The sequence below is a fragment of the Marmota monax genome, unplaced genomic scaffold (genome assembly GCF_021218885.2).
Source record: "Marmota monax isolate L192 unplaced genomic scaffold, Marmota_monax_Labrador192_F-V1.1 WCK01_AAM20220418_F8-fsc00353, whole genome shotgun sequence".
Taxonomy (NCBI): domain Eukaryota; kingdom Metazoa; phylum Chordata; class Mammalia; order Rodentia; family Sciuridae; genus Marmota; species Marmota monax.
The window spans coordinates 503460-525365 of record NW_026692700.1 but is presented as its reverse complement, the minus strand read 5'-3'; the positions used below and the strand labels follow the sequence as shown (position 1 = coordinate 525365).

Sequence of the window (21906 nt, the reverse complement as noted above, 5' to 3'; positions counted from 1 at the left end):
TAAGGACCCCCCCAGGAAGGGGACCGCAAGAAGGACCCAGAAAGCAGGGTCATGCAAGCCAAAATCCAGAGTGTCGGTGACTGAGCACCAAGGACCTGGGCAGGGACGGAGGAGAAGCGGCTAGGATGAGGAGCTGCCAACCCAGGAGGAGGAAGCAGCCGGTCTTGGCTGGCTCTTAGAGGAGCAACTCCAGGAGCCACAGGCGGGAGCTGGGCTGCTGGGCCTCGGGGGTGCACTCCTGTCCCCCCGCCACGCCCGGGGAGGATGAGGAACAGCTGTCGGGGTCTGTGTGGACCAGCCCTGAGGCCCTCGACCTGAGGAGGCTGTAAGTTGCCTCGTCTGCAGTCTCCCTGGGTCTCCACAGCTCCTCTGGGACCTGGATGGCCGGGACATGTGGTCACGACTCTCCGACACCTGCACTTGCAAGCTGGGCTCTCAGCTTTCGGGGAAGCAGAGCTGGCCACTCAGAGGAGCCACTGGAGGCTTTTAAAGAGCCCATGCCTGTCCCTACCTTAGCGGGGTGACAGTGCACTGGAAATTTGTTCTGGGTGATTCTCCTCCAGCCCAGATTGGAAACCCTGATGGGAGAGCCCTGGGAACATTCAGGAGTACACCCCACTCTAGGACCTCAGCATGCCAGTGGTGTCACAGCAGAGGGCCTTCTGGGCCCAGAGGCCAGACCTGGCCCTGACTTGGGCCAGCCAGGCTGTAGCTGCACTCTCCGGCATCTCTGCCCCCGTTTTGGCATTCTCAGCCCAGACAATTCTCCCTAAGCCCAGAGCCAGCTCCTGCTGGGATAGCCGGGCTCCTGGATTCCCTCCCAAAGCCATCCATGTGGCTGAGGGGCTGCGGGCTCTCGCCAGCCAGGCCCAGCTCAGACTGGGGAGCCTGGAGCCCTCTGGAATCACATGAGCTGTTCCCCCAGAGGAAGTCAAGGCACCGGGGCTTTCCATGGGAGGAAGGGGAAGGGGTGTGAGCCCAGGAGGGCCATTGTGCTTCAGAGAATGCCCTGCCCCCACAGATGTCAGGAGGTGGTGGATGCAGTCCGTTGGTGCAGAGCACAGGCTGTGGGGTCAGTTGCTGTGTGAGGGTCGGGCTCATCCACTCACTGGCTTCACCCCAAAGCACACTGTCTCCCAGGTCTCAGGGCCTCCCTGCCCCTGGCCAGGGTCAGTGCATGGAGCCTCCAAGGGTGTGGCCTGCTGTGTGCAGCATGCCAAAAGCTCAAGCAATGGATTTGTGCACAATCACCACCACACAGGCTACCCAGCCAATGAGTGCCAGGCCCAGACAAGCTGGTAGCTTGCCAGACACAGCTACAAGCCCTCTGGCCCAGAGCCCCTGTTGCTCCACCCAGCAGCCCTGCCTCCCCCTCCCCCCGCCCCAACACTTCCCACCCCCTCAAGAGTGCTTCCACTTCCACTGGGCTGCTGGCCTTCTCGGGTCAGACAGTGCTTGGTGCTGTTGCCACCCCACTAGGCAGAGGGGGATGAAGGGCACTGTGAGGGGTCTTCAGTAGCCAATCCCAGAGCAGACCTTGGTCAGGTGGTTTCTGGAAATCGAAACCAGACTTGGTTTTCTGAAGCATTTCCTGGGATCGGTCTGGCCTGCTCTGCCCTAGGAGGGTTTGGGGGCCAAGGACCCATCTGCAGAGGGCTCAGCAACTGCAGGAGGGGGACAGCACAGCCTTCAGTCGCTGCCTCGACAGGTAAGCTCCCACTCTTGCTCTCAGGCCAGTGCTTTCCTCTCTCTACACTGAGCCATCAAGAGATGGTGAAGCCTCCCACTGGCATCTGGGCCTGGAGCTGGGGGACTGGTGCTCCCGAGCCCAGGACCCATCTTCCCTGCTCCCAGGACCCATCTTTCCTGCTCCCAGACCTGCAGGGCCTCTTTGTACAGTTGGGTAGGTTGTTCCCTGCACAAGGACACCAGCTGCGAGGGTAAGAATTCGGCCCTCAGCCTCTGTGCATTCTGCACCTTCCTGAAAGAAGGGTGACTTTCCTTCATTTGCATGAAGGACCAAAAGACCATATGAGCCAGCACAGGCAGCCTTGTCCCAATTCTCCAGGCAAACACAGCGCTGCCACCCAGAGTCAGCCACGTTCACATGCCATGCACCATCTCTGGGTGCATGCATCTCTGTTCCCAAGGCCCCGAATTCTTGTCCCATGTGAACAAGTAAAGAGGGAAGCCAGCCACCTCAATGCTCTTGGGATAGAGGTTTCCTGGGCACGGTGCTAAGACTGGGGTGGTGCCAGGTCAGGGAGGTGGGTGCCCCATCCTTCAGGCCCTACAGATACCCCTGTGGAAGAGAGGGGCACCACAGACCCTGCCTGAGGCTTGCCAGCCATGTGACCTGGAACCAGCCAAGCTCTCCAGGCTTTGGCTCATTCGATTGTACAGGGGGCAGGGAGGGATTGTGGAGGCATTTCCAGGGTCCTGGGAGGGGGTGTGAGTGGTGTTGGAGGGGGCACACCCTGCAGGGGGCAAACTCCTCACTTGCCAGTGGGCCTGGGGCCCCCCAGCTTGTTAATGCAGGTCCCAGTGTAGAGGGGTGCACCTCCTGCCACCCTGGGGATGTCACTACTGCCACCCACCAGGCCCCCACTCTAAGCAGCAGAGAACCAGGCCCAGCCTCAAGGTTACTGGGTGGCACAGGGCCGTCACCTGGCTCTGCTCCTACCTGTGCATCAAGTACATAGCGGCCAGGCGTAGTGGTGCTTGCCTGTAATCCCAGCTGCTCTAGAGGCCAGCCTCAGCAACATAGTGACGTCCTCCACAACTTAGTGAGACCTGTCTCAAAATCTGAAAAATTTTAAGACTTGCTGGGGATGTAGCTCAGTGGTGAAGCGCACCAGGATGAAATGCCCAATGCCTAAAATAAATAAATAAAATAAAATAAAAAGAGAATTACATACAGCACAGAGCTCTAGCCCAAAAGCTGAAGGCCTGAGACCTCCCATGCCCAGCCTGGCCCTTGGCCTTGATGGCCCCCAGTCTCTGAGCCTCAGTACCTTGAGTCTCAGTCATGACCCCACTCCCACCTGGCTGCACATGACCTGGGCCTCCACCCGGAGCCCTTCTCTCCACCGTCCCCAGCCCACACTCCTCTCTCGGCTATCAGTCTCTGTCACTCTGGGCCTGGTCCTGCGGCCTCCTCCTAATCGGTTCCCTGTCCCCACTCGGTCCTCTCCCTCCCACTCTCCACCTTTGCCGCCAACCTCTGTGGCACACCCCACAGGGGTCTGCTGCCTGTAGATAAGCCCCTGCCTTATCGGGCTCTCCACACCCTCCCCCTCACCTCCACTGCCCGCAGACACCCCAGCCCACCCTCTTCATCCCACACAGCCTCACTCACCCGTCAAGGCCCGGCCTGCAGACCAGGTGAGCGCCCCGCTCAGGGCGTGCATCACACCTGCCATTGGGCTCTTCAGGAGAGGGCTGCCTGCCTCCCTGGGCCCCCAGGTTGGAAGAAGGTGGTGGAAGAAACAGTCCTGGTCTCACTCTGCCACTTCCCTCCACCGCAGGGCCATGGCTCTCCCTTGCCTTCTCTGGGTGTGGCTGCTGGTCCCTGGGATTCAAGGTGAGTTGAGCCACGGGAAACCCCAAAGCAAAGCCTGCGGGCTGCTGGGCCCTTGCTCTGTGGATCAAGCCCCTCCTTAGGGGGGTGTCCTGCTGGTGCCTGGTCCCAGGGATTAATGGGGGTCTTCTCTCCTGCATGGAGGAGCCCTGGTCACCCCCAGTGACGGTGGCTTGTAGATTCTGGGGAAACTGGGGCTCCCTTGGACCCAGATGAGATGCAGGTGATTGAAATACTGAGGAATACCCGCCCCATGGGAGCCAGCAGAGCCAAGCAGGGTTGCCAATCAAACCAGCAGCCACTGGGGCTGTGCTGAGGCCAAGTTTCACAGGGCCCTGGACGCTCGTCCCTGTGTTGTAGTTAAAGCTTCGTCCCGGAGTTTCATAAACTGACTTCCAGACCACTCACATATAATCGAATCAAGCCTTTATTGAAGCACACCGGTGGTGACTGACCAGAACATAAAGCTTTCCTCTGATCAGCCCCAAACAATTGCAAGGCACTCCTTATAAGCCTGAAAACCACGAAAGGAACATTTGTGGGTCCAGCCAATGCAAACAAGCCAGGTTACAGAAGCGGGAGAGTGCAGTCAGGCGGAGGGACACTTAGCCAATCAGTTAGCCCAGTCACCCAGTTACAGAAACAGAGCCCGTTACCCTAGTTACAGAAACAGTGCCCCATCAGGTAGTTCCGTGTTCTTAAAGGTCTCTATAGCAAAAGGAAGAGGACAACTTGCCCTGGCCATGACCCTTCTAGTTGGCATGGTTGTTTTACAGAATGGAGTCACAAAACAAGATGGACTCACTTTGGCTTCACTGTCACACCTGCACTCTTGACATTGTGGGTCTTGCAGTCCCTGTCCTGTCCTGGTGGCCCCGCATAGACCTGACACACCCCCTGATCACCGCCCTTCAGGCACCCAGCTCCTGCTAGACTGTCGGCACCAGCAGGGTCGAGGGGTGCCAGTGCGCTGAGCCTCGGGAGGACGAGTGGGGGCAGGAGCCCAGTTTCCTCTCTGGGCTTGAAGTACAGATGGACTTGGAATTTTCTAACTTTACGATGGTACAAAGGCCTTAGGAATCTAGTAGAAACCGAATTTGAATCTTTTTTAAAATATGGTTTTAGGCATATTTAAATGATATGCACGCTCGCTCGTATACACACACAAGTGTACACCCATATTTAAATTGACTCCCCCGGGGCTGGGGATGTGGCTCAAGCGGTAGCGCGCTCGCCTGGCATGCGTGCGGCCTGGGTTCGATCCTCAGCACCACATACAAACAAAGATGTTGTGTCCGCTGAAAACTAAAAAGTAAATATTAAAAAATTCTCTTTAAAAAAAAATAAATAAATAAATTGACTTCCCCCAAATTATTTTGTGTGGCTTACAACAAAATACTTACATACAATAAAATTAAGTAAATGGACAGTCAAGGCCACCAGGAGGAGGAACATGCTAATTAGTGGGGCCAATGCATGATTGACAACCAGCTGTGAACACAAGAAAGGAGAAATGTTGACCCTTTTTATGTCATTTTAGCAAATTTTGTGAAGGCAATGATGTTTTCCTGGCCATATTTTTAATTCCAATGGTACTCACCATTGGAATTTAAAATTCTTGATACTTATTTTCAAATGAAATGATTAAATTTTTTAAAGTATTTGCAAAAGGACTGATGCCGAAGAGCATAAGAGAGTACCTGAGGCAGCTCCTCTGTAAACCCCAAAGTCAGCTTGTACATCAGAGTCAGCTGCAGGCAGTTCCCCTCAGTCTGGTGCCCCAGGATCATGTAGAAGACTGGAATTCTGTCACTTCTCCTAGGAGAAGGCAGTTTTCCTTCCCTGCTTCTGGCGTTCACAAGTGACCCAGAGTCCAGTGTGTGTTCTTCTGTCAGTACAAACGTGCCACTAACATGCAAGACGTGTGTTTCAACCTTCATTTCCCCAGTTCTAAAGGCGCTGGACCCACCAGTTTTTGGCTTTTTAATTTTTATAGTTATAGTTGGACACAATACCTTTATTTTTATTTATTTATTTTATGTGGTGCTGAGGATCGAACCCGGTGCTTCACATGTGCTAGGCAAGGGCTCTACTGCTGAGCCCCAGCCCAGCCCCTGGACCCACTGGTTTTCTAGAAGCAGATCAATGACTTGGAAGAGTTACGGAAGGAGTTGCCTTACTGTACTTTGTTATGCACCTTGTACTATCCGAGCCTCCAAAGGAGAACGCAAATCCATGGCCCCATGTGCTACATCCTGGGAGTCTACGCTCAGACTATGGAAAGCATTAAAACTCTGACTTTATTTTTTATCTACTGCATGCTTTTTAATTTTCTTTTTGTGTGTTATGTGTTTATAATAATAAGTAATGTACCCATGCAGTGGTACTTTTTTTTTTTTTTTGGTGGTGCTGGGGGTTGAACCCAGGGCCTTATGCATGCAAGACAAGCCCTTGACCAACTGAGCTGTATCCCCAGCCCCATTTTTTAATGTGTGCATAAATATACTGAAGCTATATGCTTATTTTACTGATAGCAGTGCAGTCCTGGGTTAAAGTTCCTTTTTCATTGGCATTCTGTGTAATATCGAACAGTCTTATCTAATTTGTCCCTGCCTCATTTCTCTTAGCGGCAAAATAGAGATAATAATACTTAGCATTGAACTCAGAACAGTGCAACTTGGGTAAAGATCACATTTTTCCTTTTGTCAACTAAATGCAGAGGATCATTAATATAACCTTTAATATCACCACTATAAAATACTATGACTTTATATACTTTTCCCTTTAAAATGACTTTCCTTTAAAAAAATAAGATATCACATTTCTAAATACCCCTTTGTTTTCTAAACCTCACAAACTCAAGTTTTTTCTGTTTCTCTTCACACTCTTACATCAATACACACACTCATACTCATTTGATAGCTTTATAAATGAGAGAAAGCCTGAAAGATGGCATCCAGGAAAAAAGAAGGACTTGAAATAATTTCTTATTCAGGTTGTTTATAAGTTTTAAAGCTATGCATTAGGCAATAAAATCACATTGCTTATTTAATCCTTAAAATGTTTGTCAAAGAATAACACACAGATTCTCAAATCAGAGGAACCTCAGGAAAACATCGATGGCCTCACACAATGCCTGCCACATGGGAGAAGCTGAATAAACTTTTAATGAAGGGAATCTGGGAAAAGCTTCTTACTTTAATCTTAAAAACGAAACTCAACCTTGATCATCACAGACTACGTAACTTGCTTAAGATCGCTCAACTAGTGAAAGAGTTAAGTCTAGGATTTATTCCTCCTAATTTCCAGCTCTAGCTTTCCCCCAGACATCTGTTGACTTGTTTATTTCAGACTTAAATACAATCTGCCAAAGGTGCAACACAGACTTAAAAAAAAAAAAAAATTGAGACCAGCTGTCAGATTCACCGTCTCCAAGTCACTGAACACACGATATTCACATATGATGGGAAATATGTAAAACAAAAGTCATATATCTACATATATACACTATGAAAACACAAGTCTTGCACATTTTGAATCTAAAGACCTATTTTTAAGGCAAGGGGTCAGTAAGCTGTCTTCCATGACTTACTCTACGTTAGAGCACAGTTGCCTGTCCACCAGCTAAAGCAGGTTGGCCATTGTTTTAGTCACCTTTTTCGCTGCTGGGACGAAAGGATCTGACCAGGACAACTGTCAGGAGGAAACGTTTATTTGAGGGCTCACGGTTTCAGAGGTCTTAGTCCATAGAAGGCCGGTTCCCCTCCTGGGGGCTGAGGGGAGGCTGAGCATCATGGCGGGAGAGTGTGGCAGAGGGAAGTGGCTCACACCAGGAAGCAGAGAGAGCCATGCTTTGAACCTTGACTTCTGATTCTTTCCTGGACTGGAAACACCTGGTCTATGCTCTCTTGCGATATTGTGCGGCGACCAGAGCTGCTTTCCTGCTCCAACTCAGACCCATGGCCTGGAGACTGGGGGCCGGCTGGCTGACTGCACCTGGACGTGCTGCTGAGCTGGGTCCAGCACCCCTTCAACTTTCCATAATTTCAATGACAGTGGGTTCCCCAGGACCCCATGGTGAGTCACAGGGCATTTGTGCTGCCTGAGCGTCCAGGCTCCCTGGCCTACTGCCCCACAGGCTGGCACCAGAGCCACAGGCGGGGCTCCTTCCCTTCCCATCTTTCCCTGGGGGGTCTCACCACTTCTGCGCTGAGGGGCTAGAGCACAAGGGTCCTGGTGTCCCTTTTCTGGGGAGCCAAGAGCTCAGGGCTTGAAGACAAGGAAAGGAAACTTAACCTCTGGTGCTCCATGTGGCCATTCCCTCCTCCCAGTGGACCCTCACCCCCGGCTGGGTAGCGAGGGAGGGTGGTGCCATGGGGGCCAGATCTCCTCCCAGCTGACCTTGGCTTTCCCCGCAGGTGTGAAGGATGGGGACATGCGGCTGGCCAACGGGGCCGCAGCTAACGAGGGCCGTGTGGAGATCTTCTACGGAGGCCAGTGGGGCACAGTGTGCGACAACCTCTGGGACCTCACCGATGCCAGCGTCGTCTGCCGGGCCCTGGGGTTTGAGAACGCCACAGAGGCACTGGGTGGAGCCGCCTTCGGGCCAGGTGGGGCCTGTTCTGTTCCCCAAAACTGAAGAGAGTGAGAATCCCCCAAGATGAGGCTGTCAGGGTGCAAGGACGGGCAGACTCTTCCTACTAGGGCAGTATAAGCAAACCCTCAGAGGCCCGAAGCCCTGCAGAAGGCCCCAAGGGGCGGTTCCTTCAGGCTTGGCTGGGGTGACAGAAGGTGCTGGGCGAGTGGCTCAAGAGCCTCACTGTGTGCCCTCTCCAGCCCCCAAGCTCTGCTCCCGGGAATCTGCTCCCTAGAACCACCCAGAGGTTTCCATTGTCTGCGGCAGCCCTGGCCCTGTTGGCAGGGCCTCCCCCAGCCAGCCTTGTCCTCCCTGCTGTGCTCCAGGAACGGGACCTGTCATGCTGGATGAGGTTGAGTGCACAGGGTCAGAGCCCTCCCTGGCCGACTGCAAATCCCTGGGCTGGCTGAAGAGCAACTGCAGGCACAAGCAGGACGCCAGCGTGGTCTGCTCCAACGGTGAGTGGCCCCAGTGCCTCCAGTGTCACGCGTCGGGGTCCCGTGGGACCAGGAGCGGGGACTGTGCTCACATCTCTGCCCCCCACCCAACCTTCGGAGTTGGGGTGTTGCTCCGCCCACTCTCCTCGAGAGGCCAGAAGTCTGCAGAGCCCACTCCCTCCCAGGAGGAGCCCCTTTGTGGAGCCCCTTCAGAAGTACCTCACTCACCTGACTGCCCACGGCCAGGCGAGCAGCCCTGCCCAGTGCCCGTGAGGCCCGAGCATTGGAGGCTGGTCTCCCCAAACAGCAGGGTTGCACGGCTCTCCTGGCCCAGGCCACAGACCACAGGCAGGGGTGGAGACTTCCCGATGGGGGAAGGCCAGGGTGCCCCCGGCCCTGCCCAGGCCCTGACTCCTTTCCCACTAGAAGGGCCCAGCCTGCTCTGCAAGCCAGACGCCTGGTGGGAGTGCCCTTCCTCTCTGCCAGGGCAGCTCTTCCTGGGCTGGCACACACGGGGCCTGGGTGCTCTCCACCCTGAGCTGGGGCCCCCAAGACATGGGGTGTCAAATCCCACCTGTTTGGACAAGCTGGGGACCAAGGCTGGCTGGGGTGGGGGCTCACCCTGAGGAGGACACTGGAGGCATAACTGGGCCATGAGGGCTGGGAGTCAGGGGAGGAGCGAGGGGCTGCCCCACCTGGTCTAAATGCTGGCCTCCACTCAGAGCTGCCCATCGCAGAGAGGACCTGTTCTAACACGGAGCAGGCTTTGGGAGGGCAGAAGAGGGGCTGCCCAGGCCTCCCTCCTCCTCTTCCAGGATCCCTGAGGTCTGACCTAGGTTTGCCCCAGGGCCCTAACTCCTCAAGCCACCCAAGCAGGGCCCAGAGTGGGGCAGAGCCACCTGCAGGCCCGGAGGGTCGGCAGGGTCCCGCCTGACCCAGGGCAGCTGCCCGCTCCCGGCAGGCTCGGCACGAACCCAGGTCTCTTCCTGGAGCCTTTCTGGCAGGTCCTCGGGCAGCAGCACCTTCAGCAGACCACAAAACTGACTCCTGGGGGTGGGGTGGGCTGGGTCACAGAGCAAGTGAGCACCTCCCTCGCCCTCTAGAAACCAGGAGCGCCCACACCCTCGACCTCTCCGAGGAGCTCTCCTTCGCGCTCGGCCAGGTCTTCGACAACCAGAGGGACTGTGACCTCTTCATCCACGTGGTGGGACAGGGGCCGGAGGAGCTGGACCTCTGTGCCCACACACTGATCCTGACCGCCAACCCCGAGGCGCAGGCCCTGTCGGGGGCGCCGGGCAGCAACATCACCATGAGCGTGGACTCCGAGTGCATGCCTGTGGTCAGGGACTTTATCAGGTGAGTCGCCTCGTCCTCGGGGACTCCAGCAGTGCCCTGGGCTGGGTCCCTCTTTCAGAGACCCTCGGGGGTGAGGGCGACAGCACCAGCACAGCGGGACTGTTGTGCACACAAGCAAATCACACCCTCACACAAGCATTTGCACAGTTGTGCACATGCACACGCCCGTGCTCCCACAGATCCACGTTCACGAATTCTCACACACACTTGCTGCAGGCACGCTTGTGCCCTCAGACAGGGACAGACTCACACATCTGAGCCTCTGCGCACACGGCCCAGGCACCCTCACTCGTATGCTCACCCACACTCTCACTTGCACACTCGACTGGGCCCAGGTGTTGCCCCCCGTGCTCACACCCGCATACACATAAATACATCCATTTTCCTGACGCACATGTGAACGTCTCCCTGAATCTCCACATGCCATAGACGACGTCTCTGAGCGCGCTGTGGATGGATCAGGAATTTTCCTTGGGCAGCAGAGCCCAGCTTGTTGTGGGGTGGCCGGGCGGGCAGGTGCAGGAGGAGCTGGGAAGGGGTGCTGGGCATGCCCCCCGGTCAGGAGAAATCTCCCACAGAGGCATGAAAAAGCCAAAATGGCTCGGACTTCCGATGAGACGCAGCAGTGGCTAGACAGGGTGAATGTGCCTCTCAGCAGGCCCGGGCTCAGTTACCCTTGGGCTCAGCCAGGGCTCAGTTCCCTTTCACAGACGGGGAAAGGGAGAGTGTGGGCCTGCATCACGGCAGAGGCCAGGCCCTGCTCCTGAGCCCCAGGCCCTCCGCCAGGCCTCCCGGCCAGCCTGGGTGTACAGCTCGACCGCCCACTGCCTCCTGGGGCTTGTGTTTGGAAAGCAGCCATGTTTTAAACACTGCGTCTATTACACTTTATCCTCTCATTCTATAACCCAAAGCTTTCTATGACAGAAAATGGCATTTAAGTGTGAGCGATATTGGCGATTAGAAACAGACTAACGAGTTTCCTTCCAGCCTGGTATAAAACTTGCTGAGTGGTCTGTGCCACAGGAATGCCGGGCTCCGTTTCTACAGCATGTCAGAGAAGGGGGCAGGCGCCCATCCCGGCCTTCCTGGCCAGCCAGCGCCACTGCCCTGGGTCGGAGGTCAGTGACCCCGTGCCCTCCCCTGGCCTCCCGCCTCTGTCTCTCTGTGTCCCTGTCTCTCCCTCTCTTCCCCAGGCAGGCAGAGAAGCTGCAGTGAGCTCCCAAGACCTCAGAAGGCCACCCATTCTCCTTCCCTCTACCCCTCACTCCCAAGGCCACCGTGGACCAAGAGGGGTGTCCTGCTGCTTAGCCAGCCCTCTGCCCGTCTCCCTGGGTCTCTGGGGCCCCTAGTTCCCCTTGGCCTCGGGCCTTTTTCCTCTCTCACAATGAGTTCTCTTCCCCGAGAGAGACCAGCAGGACCGGGACACCCACCTGATCCCTGTCTCTGCCTCCGCCTGGCGATGGGGCACCCTGAGAGGTGCCTGCCTGAGGCTGGGCCCTGGATGGGGTAGGTGGTCTGAGGCATGACAAACCCAAAGTGGCCCTGACCTCTGCCTGGAGAACCTGGCATGGGGCCAGCCGGCTGGAGCCTCTGCGCCTCTGTGGATGCAGTAGGGACTCAGCCGCCCAGGGACCATTCTGGCACAGGATGACATTTAAAAGCTAGTGTCAGCTGGGTGCAGTGGCCCATGCCTGTAATCCCATCTACCCAGGAGTCTGAGGCAGGAGGATCACAAATTCAAGGTCAGCCTCAGCCTCAGCAATTTAGCAAGACCAAAAAAAAAAAAAGAAAAAAGCCAATAACAACCTCTTCTTTGGTGGCCTTCCTAACTTGTCTGTGCCATCTGAGCCGTCATCAACAGCCTGCTGCCTGGCACCCTCCCTATGAGAGGCCTGCATGCTTCAGGATGGGTCAGCGAATGTCGGTCCTGGGTGGGCTGTGGCCAGAGGAGTCAGCTGCCCAGTTTGGCCTCCAAGTTGGCTGTGACGAGGACAGCAGGGAGTGGGCTGTCTGGGATCACCTCTGAGCACACCGTGCCGGCTGCCCTCGTGGGCTCTTGGTCACAGGGAGAGCAGACAGGAAGCCACAGGGTGCCCATCACTGGACGTGAATAGGTGCTGGGCAGAGATGCCCATGAGAACCAGGCAGGGACTGAAGGGTCAGTCGGGGGGGCATGGCTGCAGGACAGGAGGCCAGTGCCCAGGGTGCCTGAGGTCCAGCCCAGACCCACCACGAAGGTGCCCATGATGACAGCAGGAGAGACGGGGAGGGGACCTCATCACCGGGAGGGAGGACGAGGCGTGGGTGTCCCCTCCGCAGTCCCTCGCCCATGGTCCCATACCCTGAAGTGGCTCTCAGCTGGCGTGAGGTTTGGGGCCTGGAGAGTGGGGGAGACAGCGCCCCCTGTCGGGCCCAGTGAGAAGGCGTAAGAGATGGCTGTGTCCCCAGGTACTTGTACTCCCGGAGGATAGAGGTCTCCCTGTCATCAGTCAAGTGCTTCCACAAGCTAGCCTCGGCCTACGGGGCCCAGCAGCTGCAGGCCTACTGCGGGCGCCTCTTCTCCACACTGCTCCCCCAGGACCCCTCCTTCCGCGCACCCCTGGACCTCTACGCCTATGCACTGGCCACTGGAGATGCACTGCTGGAGGAGCTGTGCGTGCAGTTCCTGGCCTGGAACTTTGAGGCCCTGACGCAGGTCGAGGACTGGCTGAGTGTCCCCACAACCCTGCTCCAGGTGCTGCTTCCCAGGACTGAGTTGACTGTGTCCAGCGAGCTGGCCCTGCTCCAGGCCTTGGACATCTGGAGCAGGGGCACGGGCGCCTCCCACGGGGAGGTGGAGGACCTCGTCCAGCACGTCCGCTTCCCCATGATGCTGCCCGAGGACCTCTTTGAGCTGCAGTTCAACCTGTCCCTGTACCGGGCTCACGAGGCCCTGTTCCAGAAGAAGATCATACAGGCCCTGGAGTTCCACACGGTGCCCTTCCGGCTGCTGGCCCAGTACCGAGGCCTGAACCTCACTGAGGACACCTACATGCCCCGGATGTACACCTCAGCCACCTGGAGCGCTATGGTGACAAGGGACTCCAGGAACCGTCAGAACCAGGGGCTGTGGTATGGGTCCCGGTCACGGTTTGCATTCCCATACACTCCAGAACCTTATGGCGGCAGATATGGGCCCTACCGGTCCTTCCAGACCCCGCAACACCCCAGCTTCCTCTTCAGGGCCAAGCTGACGTCCTGGACTCTGCTCTACCTCCCCACCATGCAGAGCTGCTGGAACTACGGGCTGTCCTGCTCCTCCGGCGAGCTCCCCGTGCTGGGCCTCACCATGTCTGGCTACCGGGATCCCACCATCGGCTACGAGAACAAAGCCCTGATCCTCTGCGAAGGGCGCTTTGTGGCAGATGTCACTGACTTTGAGGGCTTAAAGGCTATGATCCCCAGTGCCGTGGCCACCAACAGTTCCAGGAGAGCTTCTGCCTTCCCCTGCACCTCAGGGGCCTTCAGTGGCTTCCGAGTGACAATTCGCCCCTTCTATCTGACCAACACCACCAGCCTGGACTAGACTGCGTGGCCCAGAGACTGGGGGTTAGGCGAGGGCAACACAGGAAGGTGGACATGCCCCAGATGCCCACACGGAGGGCTCCTTCCTTCACCTCCATCCTCTCTGCAGCCACCTCCAGCAACTGGCCACCAGATGTCCCCCTGCCTCCACCAGTCTCTGAGCTTATAGAAATTGCTGGAAGGTTTTGCCGTGGATGCTGGGAGCTCCCAGGACGCCCACTGCCTGCGGGCTCGCGGGTGGCAACAAGGCGGGACCAAGATGGCTGGGGGTTTCCTGCGTCCCTGCTGTTGCTCAGGCCACGCTCACTCCTCTGACGACATTAATCACACTTTGCTTCCCACTCGGCTCATTCCTGCAGGAATGTTGTTGGTTTGTAACGCACAGACAGCTGGTGTGAAGGGCTCTGGGGACAGCGAGGAGGCAGAGGCTCTGTCCTCCCAAAGCTGGGCCAGCCGGCAGGGGAGGCGGGCAATAGCGGGTGAACGTCCCCGCGCGTTGGGCCAAGAAGCCGTGTAGGACAGGACCTCAGGGTGCAGGGCCATCACGTGCGGGGCTGGGCCCACCTGGAGCCAGGGGCCCTGTGTGATGGAATGAGAACCAGGCAGGGACGTGGAGACGGGCAGCAGCTCGAGGAAGAGGGAGAGGGAGGAGCAGTGGTCGGGAGCTTCCTCCTAAGTCCTGTGAGGGTGGATGGGACAAGGGACAAGCACATCTCAGTGTTGTCAGAACAAAAATTGGAAATAACCTAATCACCTACAAAGAAGAGACACATTTGTTGGGTTGGGTCAGGCAGGAGAGCGGTGTGTCCGGAGGAGCACAGGACCCCGGGGTAGTGGGAGGGGGTGGGAAGCAGCCGTGAGGCCCTGGGACGTCCTGAGGGAAGGCCTGGGCCTGGGCCCTGGATATCTCCCAGCACCAGCAGGAGTTCTAAGTGTCCCCGCTTCACTGTGACACACACACACAGCTGGAAGGAGAAGGTCTTGCCAAGCTCAGGTACAAGCCAGCCCTCTGGCCAGGTCTGAGAACATGCCTCTAGAGCCAGAGGTGGCACCAAGGTCATCACCAGGACACCCTCCGTCCCACGCATTTCCAGCAGCAAAAGCAGATCCCAAAACCTCTGTCCAGCCGAAGATGGCTTCTTCCCTTCCACTGGGCGCCCACCACTCAGGAGTGAGGCAGGAGGGTCACAAGTCCAAGGCCAGTGAGTGGGCAGCCTGGGCAACTCAGCAAGACCCTGCCTCTAAATAAAAAATATAGGGGTGTCTCCCAGGGGTCCAGTGGCCTTGGGTTCAACCCCAGCCCTGCAACAACAACAGTGACCAGATCTGAGGACCAATCCCACCACTGACACCTCCAAGCCCAGGCTGAGGGCCGTACCCAGGGGGTGAGGGAGGGGAAATGTGTGATGGCCACACTCATGACAGTGCTTAGTTAGCCCCAGGTCCACCTGCGTGACCTGTGGTGGCCACCGAGGTGTAAAGCGTCCGATGGAGCAGGGCTGGGAACACTGAGGGCAGAGTGACGGCCAGGCCCACGCAGACCTGGAGGCCCACGCAGACCTGGAGGCCCACGCAGACCTGGAGGCCCGGCTTCCCTCGAGGTGAAAGGCCTGCCGCAGTCTCTGGGGGCCCTGAGGTGCCAGGTGAGCCTCCTGCTGCCTGGGACCCGCCTAGGTGACAAGGCCAAGGGAGCCCTGTGGAGCTGCCCTCCTCCCTGTGGCACCTCTTCAGCAGCCGAGCAGGCCCTGTGGCCACTCAGGAAGGAAGAGCCAGCTGCGGTGGGGCCTTCAGTGGAGCGTCACGAGACCCCGACGCTCCTGCCCACAGGGCCACCCCACGGGTCTGCCCTCGTCCTCTCCCCCAAAACTCACTGTCACTCCTTCCACTACCTCCCTCCTTCCACCCCCAGACTGACCAAACCCTGAGCCACGTGGGCAGGTCAGTGGCGCTGCTCTCTTTCTCCATCCCCAGAGAAGGGGATGGAGATGTGCTGCCGAGCATCCTGCCCTGAGGCCACCAGCCCCTCCGCCAGGTGTTAACCTGTGGTGAAACCTGAAGCCCTGGGGCATCACTCCCTCCTCTCCCGAGACTCGGGACACCCACGAGGCCCCCGCGGAGGCACACAGGTGGCCTGGTGCCTGGAAGCAGTGCAAGCCTCGTGGGTCTCTTGGCTCAAGATGGGCTCAGCCTGGGAGGAGAGGCTGTCTGGGAAGAGGGCCGCTCCCACGCCATCCCCGGACCTCCCAGCCCAGGCCCCGCTGTGTCCCCGGCATTTCCAGCTGCCTCTCCCTGGGTGGCCAGAGCAGGCAGCCCCGTGGGCAGCGCCTGCCCCAGCAGAGGGGCACCGCTGAGCCTCCAGTAAAGGTTGTGCCCTTTATTAAGTGACCAGGGACACACAGGACAGCCCTGACCCAGGGGGATGACACAGCATGATGAGATGGCAGGAGGTGGACACAGGAGAGCCGGGTACTCCTGAGGCAGGACATGCGCAGACACGTAGGAGGGTGAGGAAGAGGGACCGTGACAGAGGGACTGCCCTCAGCAATGCTCCAACCAGGCTCAGGGGACACAGCAAAAGCACCCCGCGTCTCCACCCGGGGTCGTGGGATGATCTAGCAGGTACTACAGATGGCCCACGAGGGCCGCGGGTGGCTCAGAGGCAGAGCACGTGCGAGGCCCCGCCTGGCGCTCCCCGGCCCTGTCAGAGCCTCTCTCCGGAGCTCAGGGCTCAGTGGGTGGCCAAGGGCCTGTGGGGAAGCAGGGAGCAGGGAGCGGCTCCCAGTGCTGGGCACACTAGTCCTTTCTGAGATGTGCCCACCTTTCCTTCCAAGGGGCTCTGGGTGGCCGAGACGGGAGTCAGGTGAGGGCTGGACTCTTGGGTCGCCTCTGCTCACCGGGGCTGAATCTTCCCAGTGATCAGATCACTGAGTGTTTTTTGACCTGCCACCTGTTTTGGTCCCAAGCACCACACGGTCAGCTGGTGACCTCCTCCTGGTGCAGTGGGAAGTTCGGACCTACAGACACTAACCACGGGGCACTCTGAGGGGCTGGGGTGTCTTCCCCGGGCACTGGGGGACAGCTGTCCTGGTCTGTCCAGAGGAGGGCTGGTGGCAGATGGCACTGGGTACACACCTCAGGCCTGCTGGATTCCTTGGATTCCTTTCCCTGCATCATCCTGGGGAATTCACGGGCCACCAGTGAGTCTAGTTTCTGTCAGACGGTTGAGGAGATGACGGCAGCACTCCCAGCGCCCAGGCTCGGGCACAAAGCCAGGATGGCCCATGGATGCACCTGTGCTAGGTAATTTTAGCTGTAGCTTCATGTAATGAAAACTCAAAATAGCAATGGCTTATGTGAAATTTTTCATTCTTCTCTCAAACCCAAGAGAGAAGGTGGTCTCTCTAGAGATAGGCTCCTTCTCTCTTTACACTACCTTAGTGCATGACTGTCATCCTTGGGATTACCTCGTGGCCCACAGGACTACTGGGATTCCAGCCATCACTTCTGTCTTTCAGGCAGCAGGATGCGGGACAAAGGGCATTCCCCGCTGTGTATCCCCTAAGCCTGAGTGTCTCTTTAAGCTTTGCATTTAAGTCACCCTACCTGCTTCCTCCTAGTGCCACCCTACCCTGGCCAGCCTACGTGGCTTTCAGCCTTCTTAGTGCTGCGGTTGCATAAGAGATCTATTGGCATGTCCCCGGGTCCCTATGCTGCAGTCCATGACTTAGGATCTGAGCTTGTCCTCTGACCTCTCCAGTCCCACTCCAATGGCTGGATGTCCTTTGTCTTCCCCTGACCCCAGGGCTGCAGCGTGTCCTCCACACTCATGTCCAGCGGGAGCTTTATCCCGGGTACCATAGGCTATAGCAGCCCTTGGGCAACGGCAGACCTCCAGGAAGCAGTGGGGTCTTTAAAAACTGTTTTGTGGGTATCACATGGGCTGTGTTGCGGAGACAATTAATTTCTACCTCACTTTATTTTTTTTTGCAGAACAGGGTGTTGAACACAGTGCACTCAACCACTAAGCCAAATCCCCAGCCCTTTCTGAAATATTTTTGTTTTGAGACAGGTTCTCACTAAGTTACCCAGACAGGCCTTGAACTTGAGATCCTCCTGCCTCAGCCTCCTGAGTTGATGTGCCACCATGGCCAGCTTCCACCTTACATTTAGACACCCACCCACATGAATACCCCTCAGGTGGAAATGCTGGACAGTCCCCCCAACCCCGAAGGCCCCCGTCTCGCAGCCTCCCAACCACTACTCTGACTTCAGTCACTGTAGATGAGTCTTTCCTGTCCTTGATCATATAAAGGAAACCTGTGGCGCATACTAATCAGCAACAGTCTCTTTGTTGCATGTTACACTGTGAGAGTGACGCGCGTAGCTCTACGCAGCTGAAGTTGAATTGCGTGGTCGGACTCTGCCGGCATTTCCAACTGTCCTGCGGTTGGAGGGCACTCGGGCTGTTCTCAGTAGTTCTGGCATTTTGAATAAGGTTTCTCTGAACAGTTTTTAAATAGACATTTATTGAATTAGTGCTGTATGCCAAGAGATACGGTAGATGCTCCTATGTGGGTCATTGTTGTCCAGAGTCACTGGGCCCTAAGACGTGCTGGGGGACCTAGACCATCTGGGGGTGCCTTCTTCACGTGTTTGAGTGCGCTGCCCAGCTCCCCAGCTCTCGCTTCCCAGGATGAAGCTCTGTCCCCAGTCCACACCACTTGCTGTGCCCGGCCCCCCGCACCTGGCCGCCCGTCTGCTTTCTGTCTCTAGGAACGGGGCCGCTCTCGGCCCCCGTGTGAGTGGAGTTCAAGCCGTGGTTGAGCCGTGGTTGGGACTCCTTCCTGCCGCGGTGCGTGTGTGCACCACAGTCGCGTGTCCATCACGGAGGGGACCCTCGGTGGCTTCTGCCTTTTGCTGTGGCCAGCAGTGCTGCAGGAGCAGGGTGAACAGGCATCTGCTTGGCTGGGTACAGACCCAGGAGTGCTGCCCGAGCGCTGGTCCTACGCCTTGCTCTCAGGGGAAGTGCTGCGTGCTTCCTACAGGACGTCCAGCTCCTCGCTCCACCAGGGCTTGGTGCCTGCCGATTTTCCCGTTCTTTGTGCCGGCCACCCTATCAGACGTGACGTCTCCTGTTCTGGTGTGATTTGGCTATGTTTTGTGCTGGGGATTGGATCCAGGGCGGCTCTACCTCTGAGCTGCACCCCAGCCCTTTTTATTTTTTATTTTTCGACAGGGTCCAGGAACAGGATCTTAGACCTAAGAACACTCCCATGCCTACCCTCGTGGGTGTGCTCACTCTCCCCGGGGCAGGAGCTCAGCTTTCCTAGGGACCAGCGGCACCCACGACCGTCCATCCCTCTGTCCAGCGGGAGTCCCCGCTGGTCCTGCCTTCACCCACACTTGCTGTTGTCGAGGTCTCACAACTGGCCTTTCTAGAGGGTGTGTTCACAGGGGGTTCTCTCTGCGCTCAGTCCACCTCTTAGAGGGTCTCTTACTTAGAATCCACTTCAGGACCAGATCCTGCTGGCCAGGGTGCTTAGCAGCAAACCGCAGAAGCCACCTCCAGCTAACCCAGGCAGGAAGGGGGCTGATGGGGGGACGGGGACGCTCCCAGGACTGACGGGAAGAGCCAGAAGTGGGCTAAGGATCAAGCAGGAATCAAGGTCACGACGGCCACCGCTCCTTCTCACCTGGTCCCACTGGAGGTGACGGCCTGGGCTCGGCCGGGGTGGCCCATCCTGGCTCACATGCTGTTGGGGGGCTGCTCCGGCTGAGGTAGCCAGCCGGCAGGGCCCTCGTCTCCAGACGGTCCCTCCTCCTGCTGGACACCAACCTAGCCTTGGTCATTGGTGTCAGTGTTCCAAGACATGACACTCAAGGCCTCTTAAGGCCCAGTCTCATATCCCGTCTCAAAGCCAGGAGAGACCCAAAGGCAGGAGATAGATTCCACCTCCGATGGCATGTGCCACAGAGAATCTGTGGCCATCTGTAGCCGGACACAACCAGCATTAAACATTACAGGACGCCACTTTTGGACAAGGCTCCTGCACTGGGTCCCAACAGACCAGGCTGAAAACCACATGGAGTCACCCACGCTGAAGTTGTGTGTCAGCGACAGCTGTTTCCCTGACCTTCCAAGAAACCAGGAGAGAAAGAGCCAAATTTCTCAAACAGGCCAGTTTCAGTGAGCAACAACAGAAGCCACCTCCAGCTACCCTAGGCAGGAAACAAAGTCGCCTCTTCCCTAATCCTTAACGTAGAACGTGACCCAGGGAGGCCAGGGTGGACAACCTGTTGTTTTTCTCTTGTTCCGGCCCTGCCTTCCAAGTGACTTTGAGGTGACCAGTCTCTGGTCCTCATTCCTGATCTGCCCAGCCCTTCCTGTCTGTAAACCAACCGCCCATGCTCAGCCCACGGCACGCCGACTCTGCTTATGCAGTGGGGTGATGCCCAATTCTGGAAACACAGAATAAAGCCGATGAGGATCTTTAAATTAAATTGTTGTAACTTTGTCATTTGGCACCAGGAAGCTGAGGACCTCTGGACCCAGAATGGTCAAGTTAGAACTGAGCCCACTGCTACCCCCACAGAAGACAATATACTGTCCCTGTGGGCCCCCAGACTCCACCACATTGGAGCTGCCCCTGCCCTATGGAGCCACAAACGCGGGGTCCCCAGAGGCCATCTGCCAGCTGCAACCTGGCCCTTCCAGCTCACAGGGTGGCAGGCTTCCCACTCACAAGACGGAGACAGGAGGGTTTGGTGGCCTCCTCTGTATGCTAACTGAAAACATGTGCCAGACACAATATCAAGTCAAAAATAAAAACAAAAAGAATGGCATTTTGAGCTGTGCACGGTGGCACACGCCTGTAATCCCAGTGGCTCTGGAGGCTGAGGCAGGAGGATCACAAGTTTAAAGCCAGCCTCAGCAACAGTGAGGTGCTAAGCAGCTCAGTGAGACCCTGTCTCTAAATAAAATACAAAAAATCAGGCTGGCTCAGGGTCCAGTGTCCCTGAGTTCAATCCCTGGTACAAAAAAAAAAAAAAAAAAAAGAATGGCACCTTTCAGAACAATCCCACGGACACTCAGGGCTCTCTTGGTCTCCACTCCTGCTCCTCCCCCCAAACAACCTCCACACTCCTCTGAGGAACACCTCTGCCCCAGGGCTGCCCTGGGGATCCCGCGAGGACACAGGATCCCTCTCCTTTGCCTTTTCCTGGTCTGGAAAGGCTGGTTGGAGAGGGGAGCATGCCACCTGTGTTGGCTCCTAGGGTGGGCTTCCTGGACGACCCTCTGTCACCTGTATCTCTCTGAGGCAGGCTCCTCACCGTGTGAGCCTTCACACCCAGGGCTGGGCCACGGCCTCGCACACGCAGGCTCCTGACCTGCAAAGGCTGGGGTCCGTGGGCCTGCTGCTGCCCACCCCTGCAGCCCAGGGAAGGTGGCCGGCCTGGGCCTCGGTGAGGGCTGGACAGAGAAGGTTTGATGTGGCAGCAGCTGATCTTCTGAAAGAATGTCACTGGGGGGAGCCGTGGTGGGGGGGTGGGGGCAGGAGCTACAGCCAAGAATGTGGAAGTTGCAAAACAGCAGAGCTGGCCACCTCACATCTGTCACAGCGGCTGTGTGGGGCGGTCCCAAGTGCACCTCCTGAGACCAGCGCCCAGAGTCCAGGGCAGAGCTCGGGGCGCCAGCAGGAGGGCTGGGGGCTCCATCTGGAAGGTGCTCAGTCGGGACCATGATATTGTCACAAAGAAAGCACACAGGTATCTCGGTCCCCGTCTGGCAAAGAGCTGCCAGAATTTCAAATTTCCTGAGTGACGGGGCAAGAGGCACGAGTTTGGATTTTCTTAATAAGCTGCTCTCAATGTGGCCCGAGCTCACGCTGATGAAGGGAACGGGGGGGCCGTGGTGGGGGGACCCAGCCCCACAGCAGGAGAGCCGGCCCCCGACCTGCAGGCTGGGGAGAAGGCTGGCCTGCAGTGGCCCACGGCCAGGACCGAGGCCATCATGCCGGCATGGTGGGACCCTCTGTGAGGTCCTGGGGAGTTCCCAGGTTGGTGAACGTGCCCACGTGCCTGGCGGGTGGCACACCCAGCGCTGCGGGACCGAGGCCTTCTGCTCCTATCCGCAGTCCCTGTTCCTTTGGCTGCTCTTAGGTGCCCTTCCCCACAGCCCTCGGAATCGACAGTGGCAGGACATGACGGGCTTGTGTCCCTGAGTCCTGCGGACACTCCGGCAAATCACCGAACCTGAGGAGGGGACCTGGGGCATCCTCGCCCTGTCCAGGTAAGGCCGGGAGAGCCAGGCACGAGGCACGCTGCCCACCCTG

The 21906-nt window shown here is 57.4% G+C and overlaps 1 protein-coding gene across 1 annotated transcript; it reads left to right on the top strand.

The window, feature by feature from the left end:
* The first annotated feature begins 1428 nt into the window (after positions 1-1428).
* Lgals3bp (galectin 3 binding protein) lies at positions 1429-13914 on the top strand. The gene is made up of 6 exons (XM_046446663.2): positions 1429-1708; positions 3528-3583; positions 7999-8190; positions 8543-8674; positions 9757-10009; positions 12458-13914. Exons 2-6 carry the CDS (start codon positions 3532-3534, stop codon positions 13572-13574), a joined length of 1746 nt encoding a protein of 581 aa, XP_046302619.1. The 5' UTR covers positions 1429-1708; positions 3528-3531; the 3' UTR covers positions 13575-13914.
* Positions 13915-21906: the final 7992 nt, after the last annotated feature.

Excerpts from the sequence above, each read along its gene's own strand:
- Lgals3bp (XM_046446663.2), top strand. The coding sequence starts at position 3,532 with ATGGCTCTCCCTTGCCTTCTCTGGGTGTGGCTGCTGGTCCCTGGGATT. Across the intron at positions 3,584-7,998 it reads GCTGGTCCCTGGGATTCAAG|GTGTGAAGGATGGGGACATG; the intron begins GTGAGTTGAGCC and ends CTTTCCCCGCAG. Across the intron at positions 8,675-9,756 it reads CAGCGTGGTCTGCTCCAACG|AAACCAGGAGCGCCCACACC; the intron begins GTGAGTGGCCCC and ends CTCGCCCTCTAG.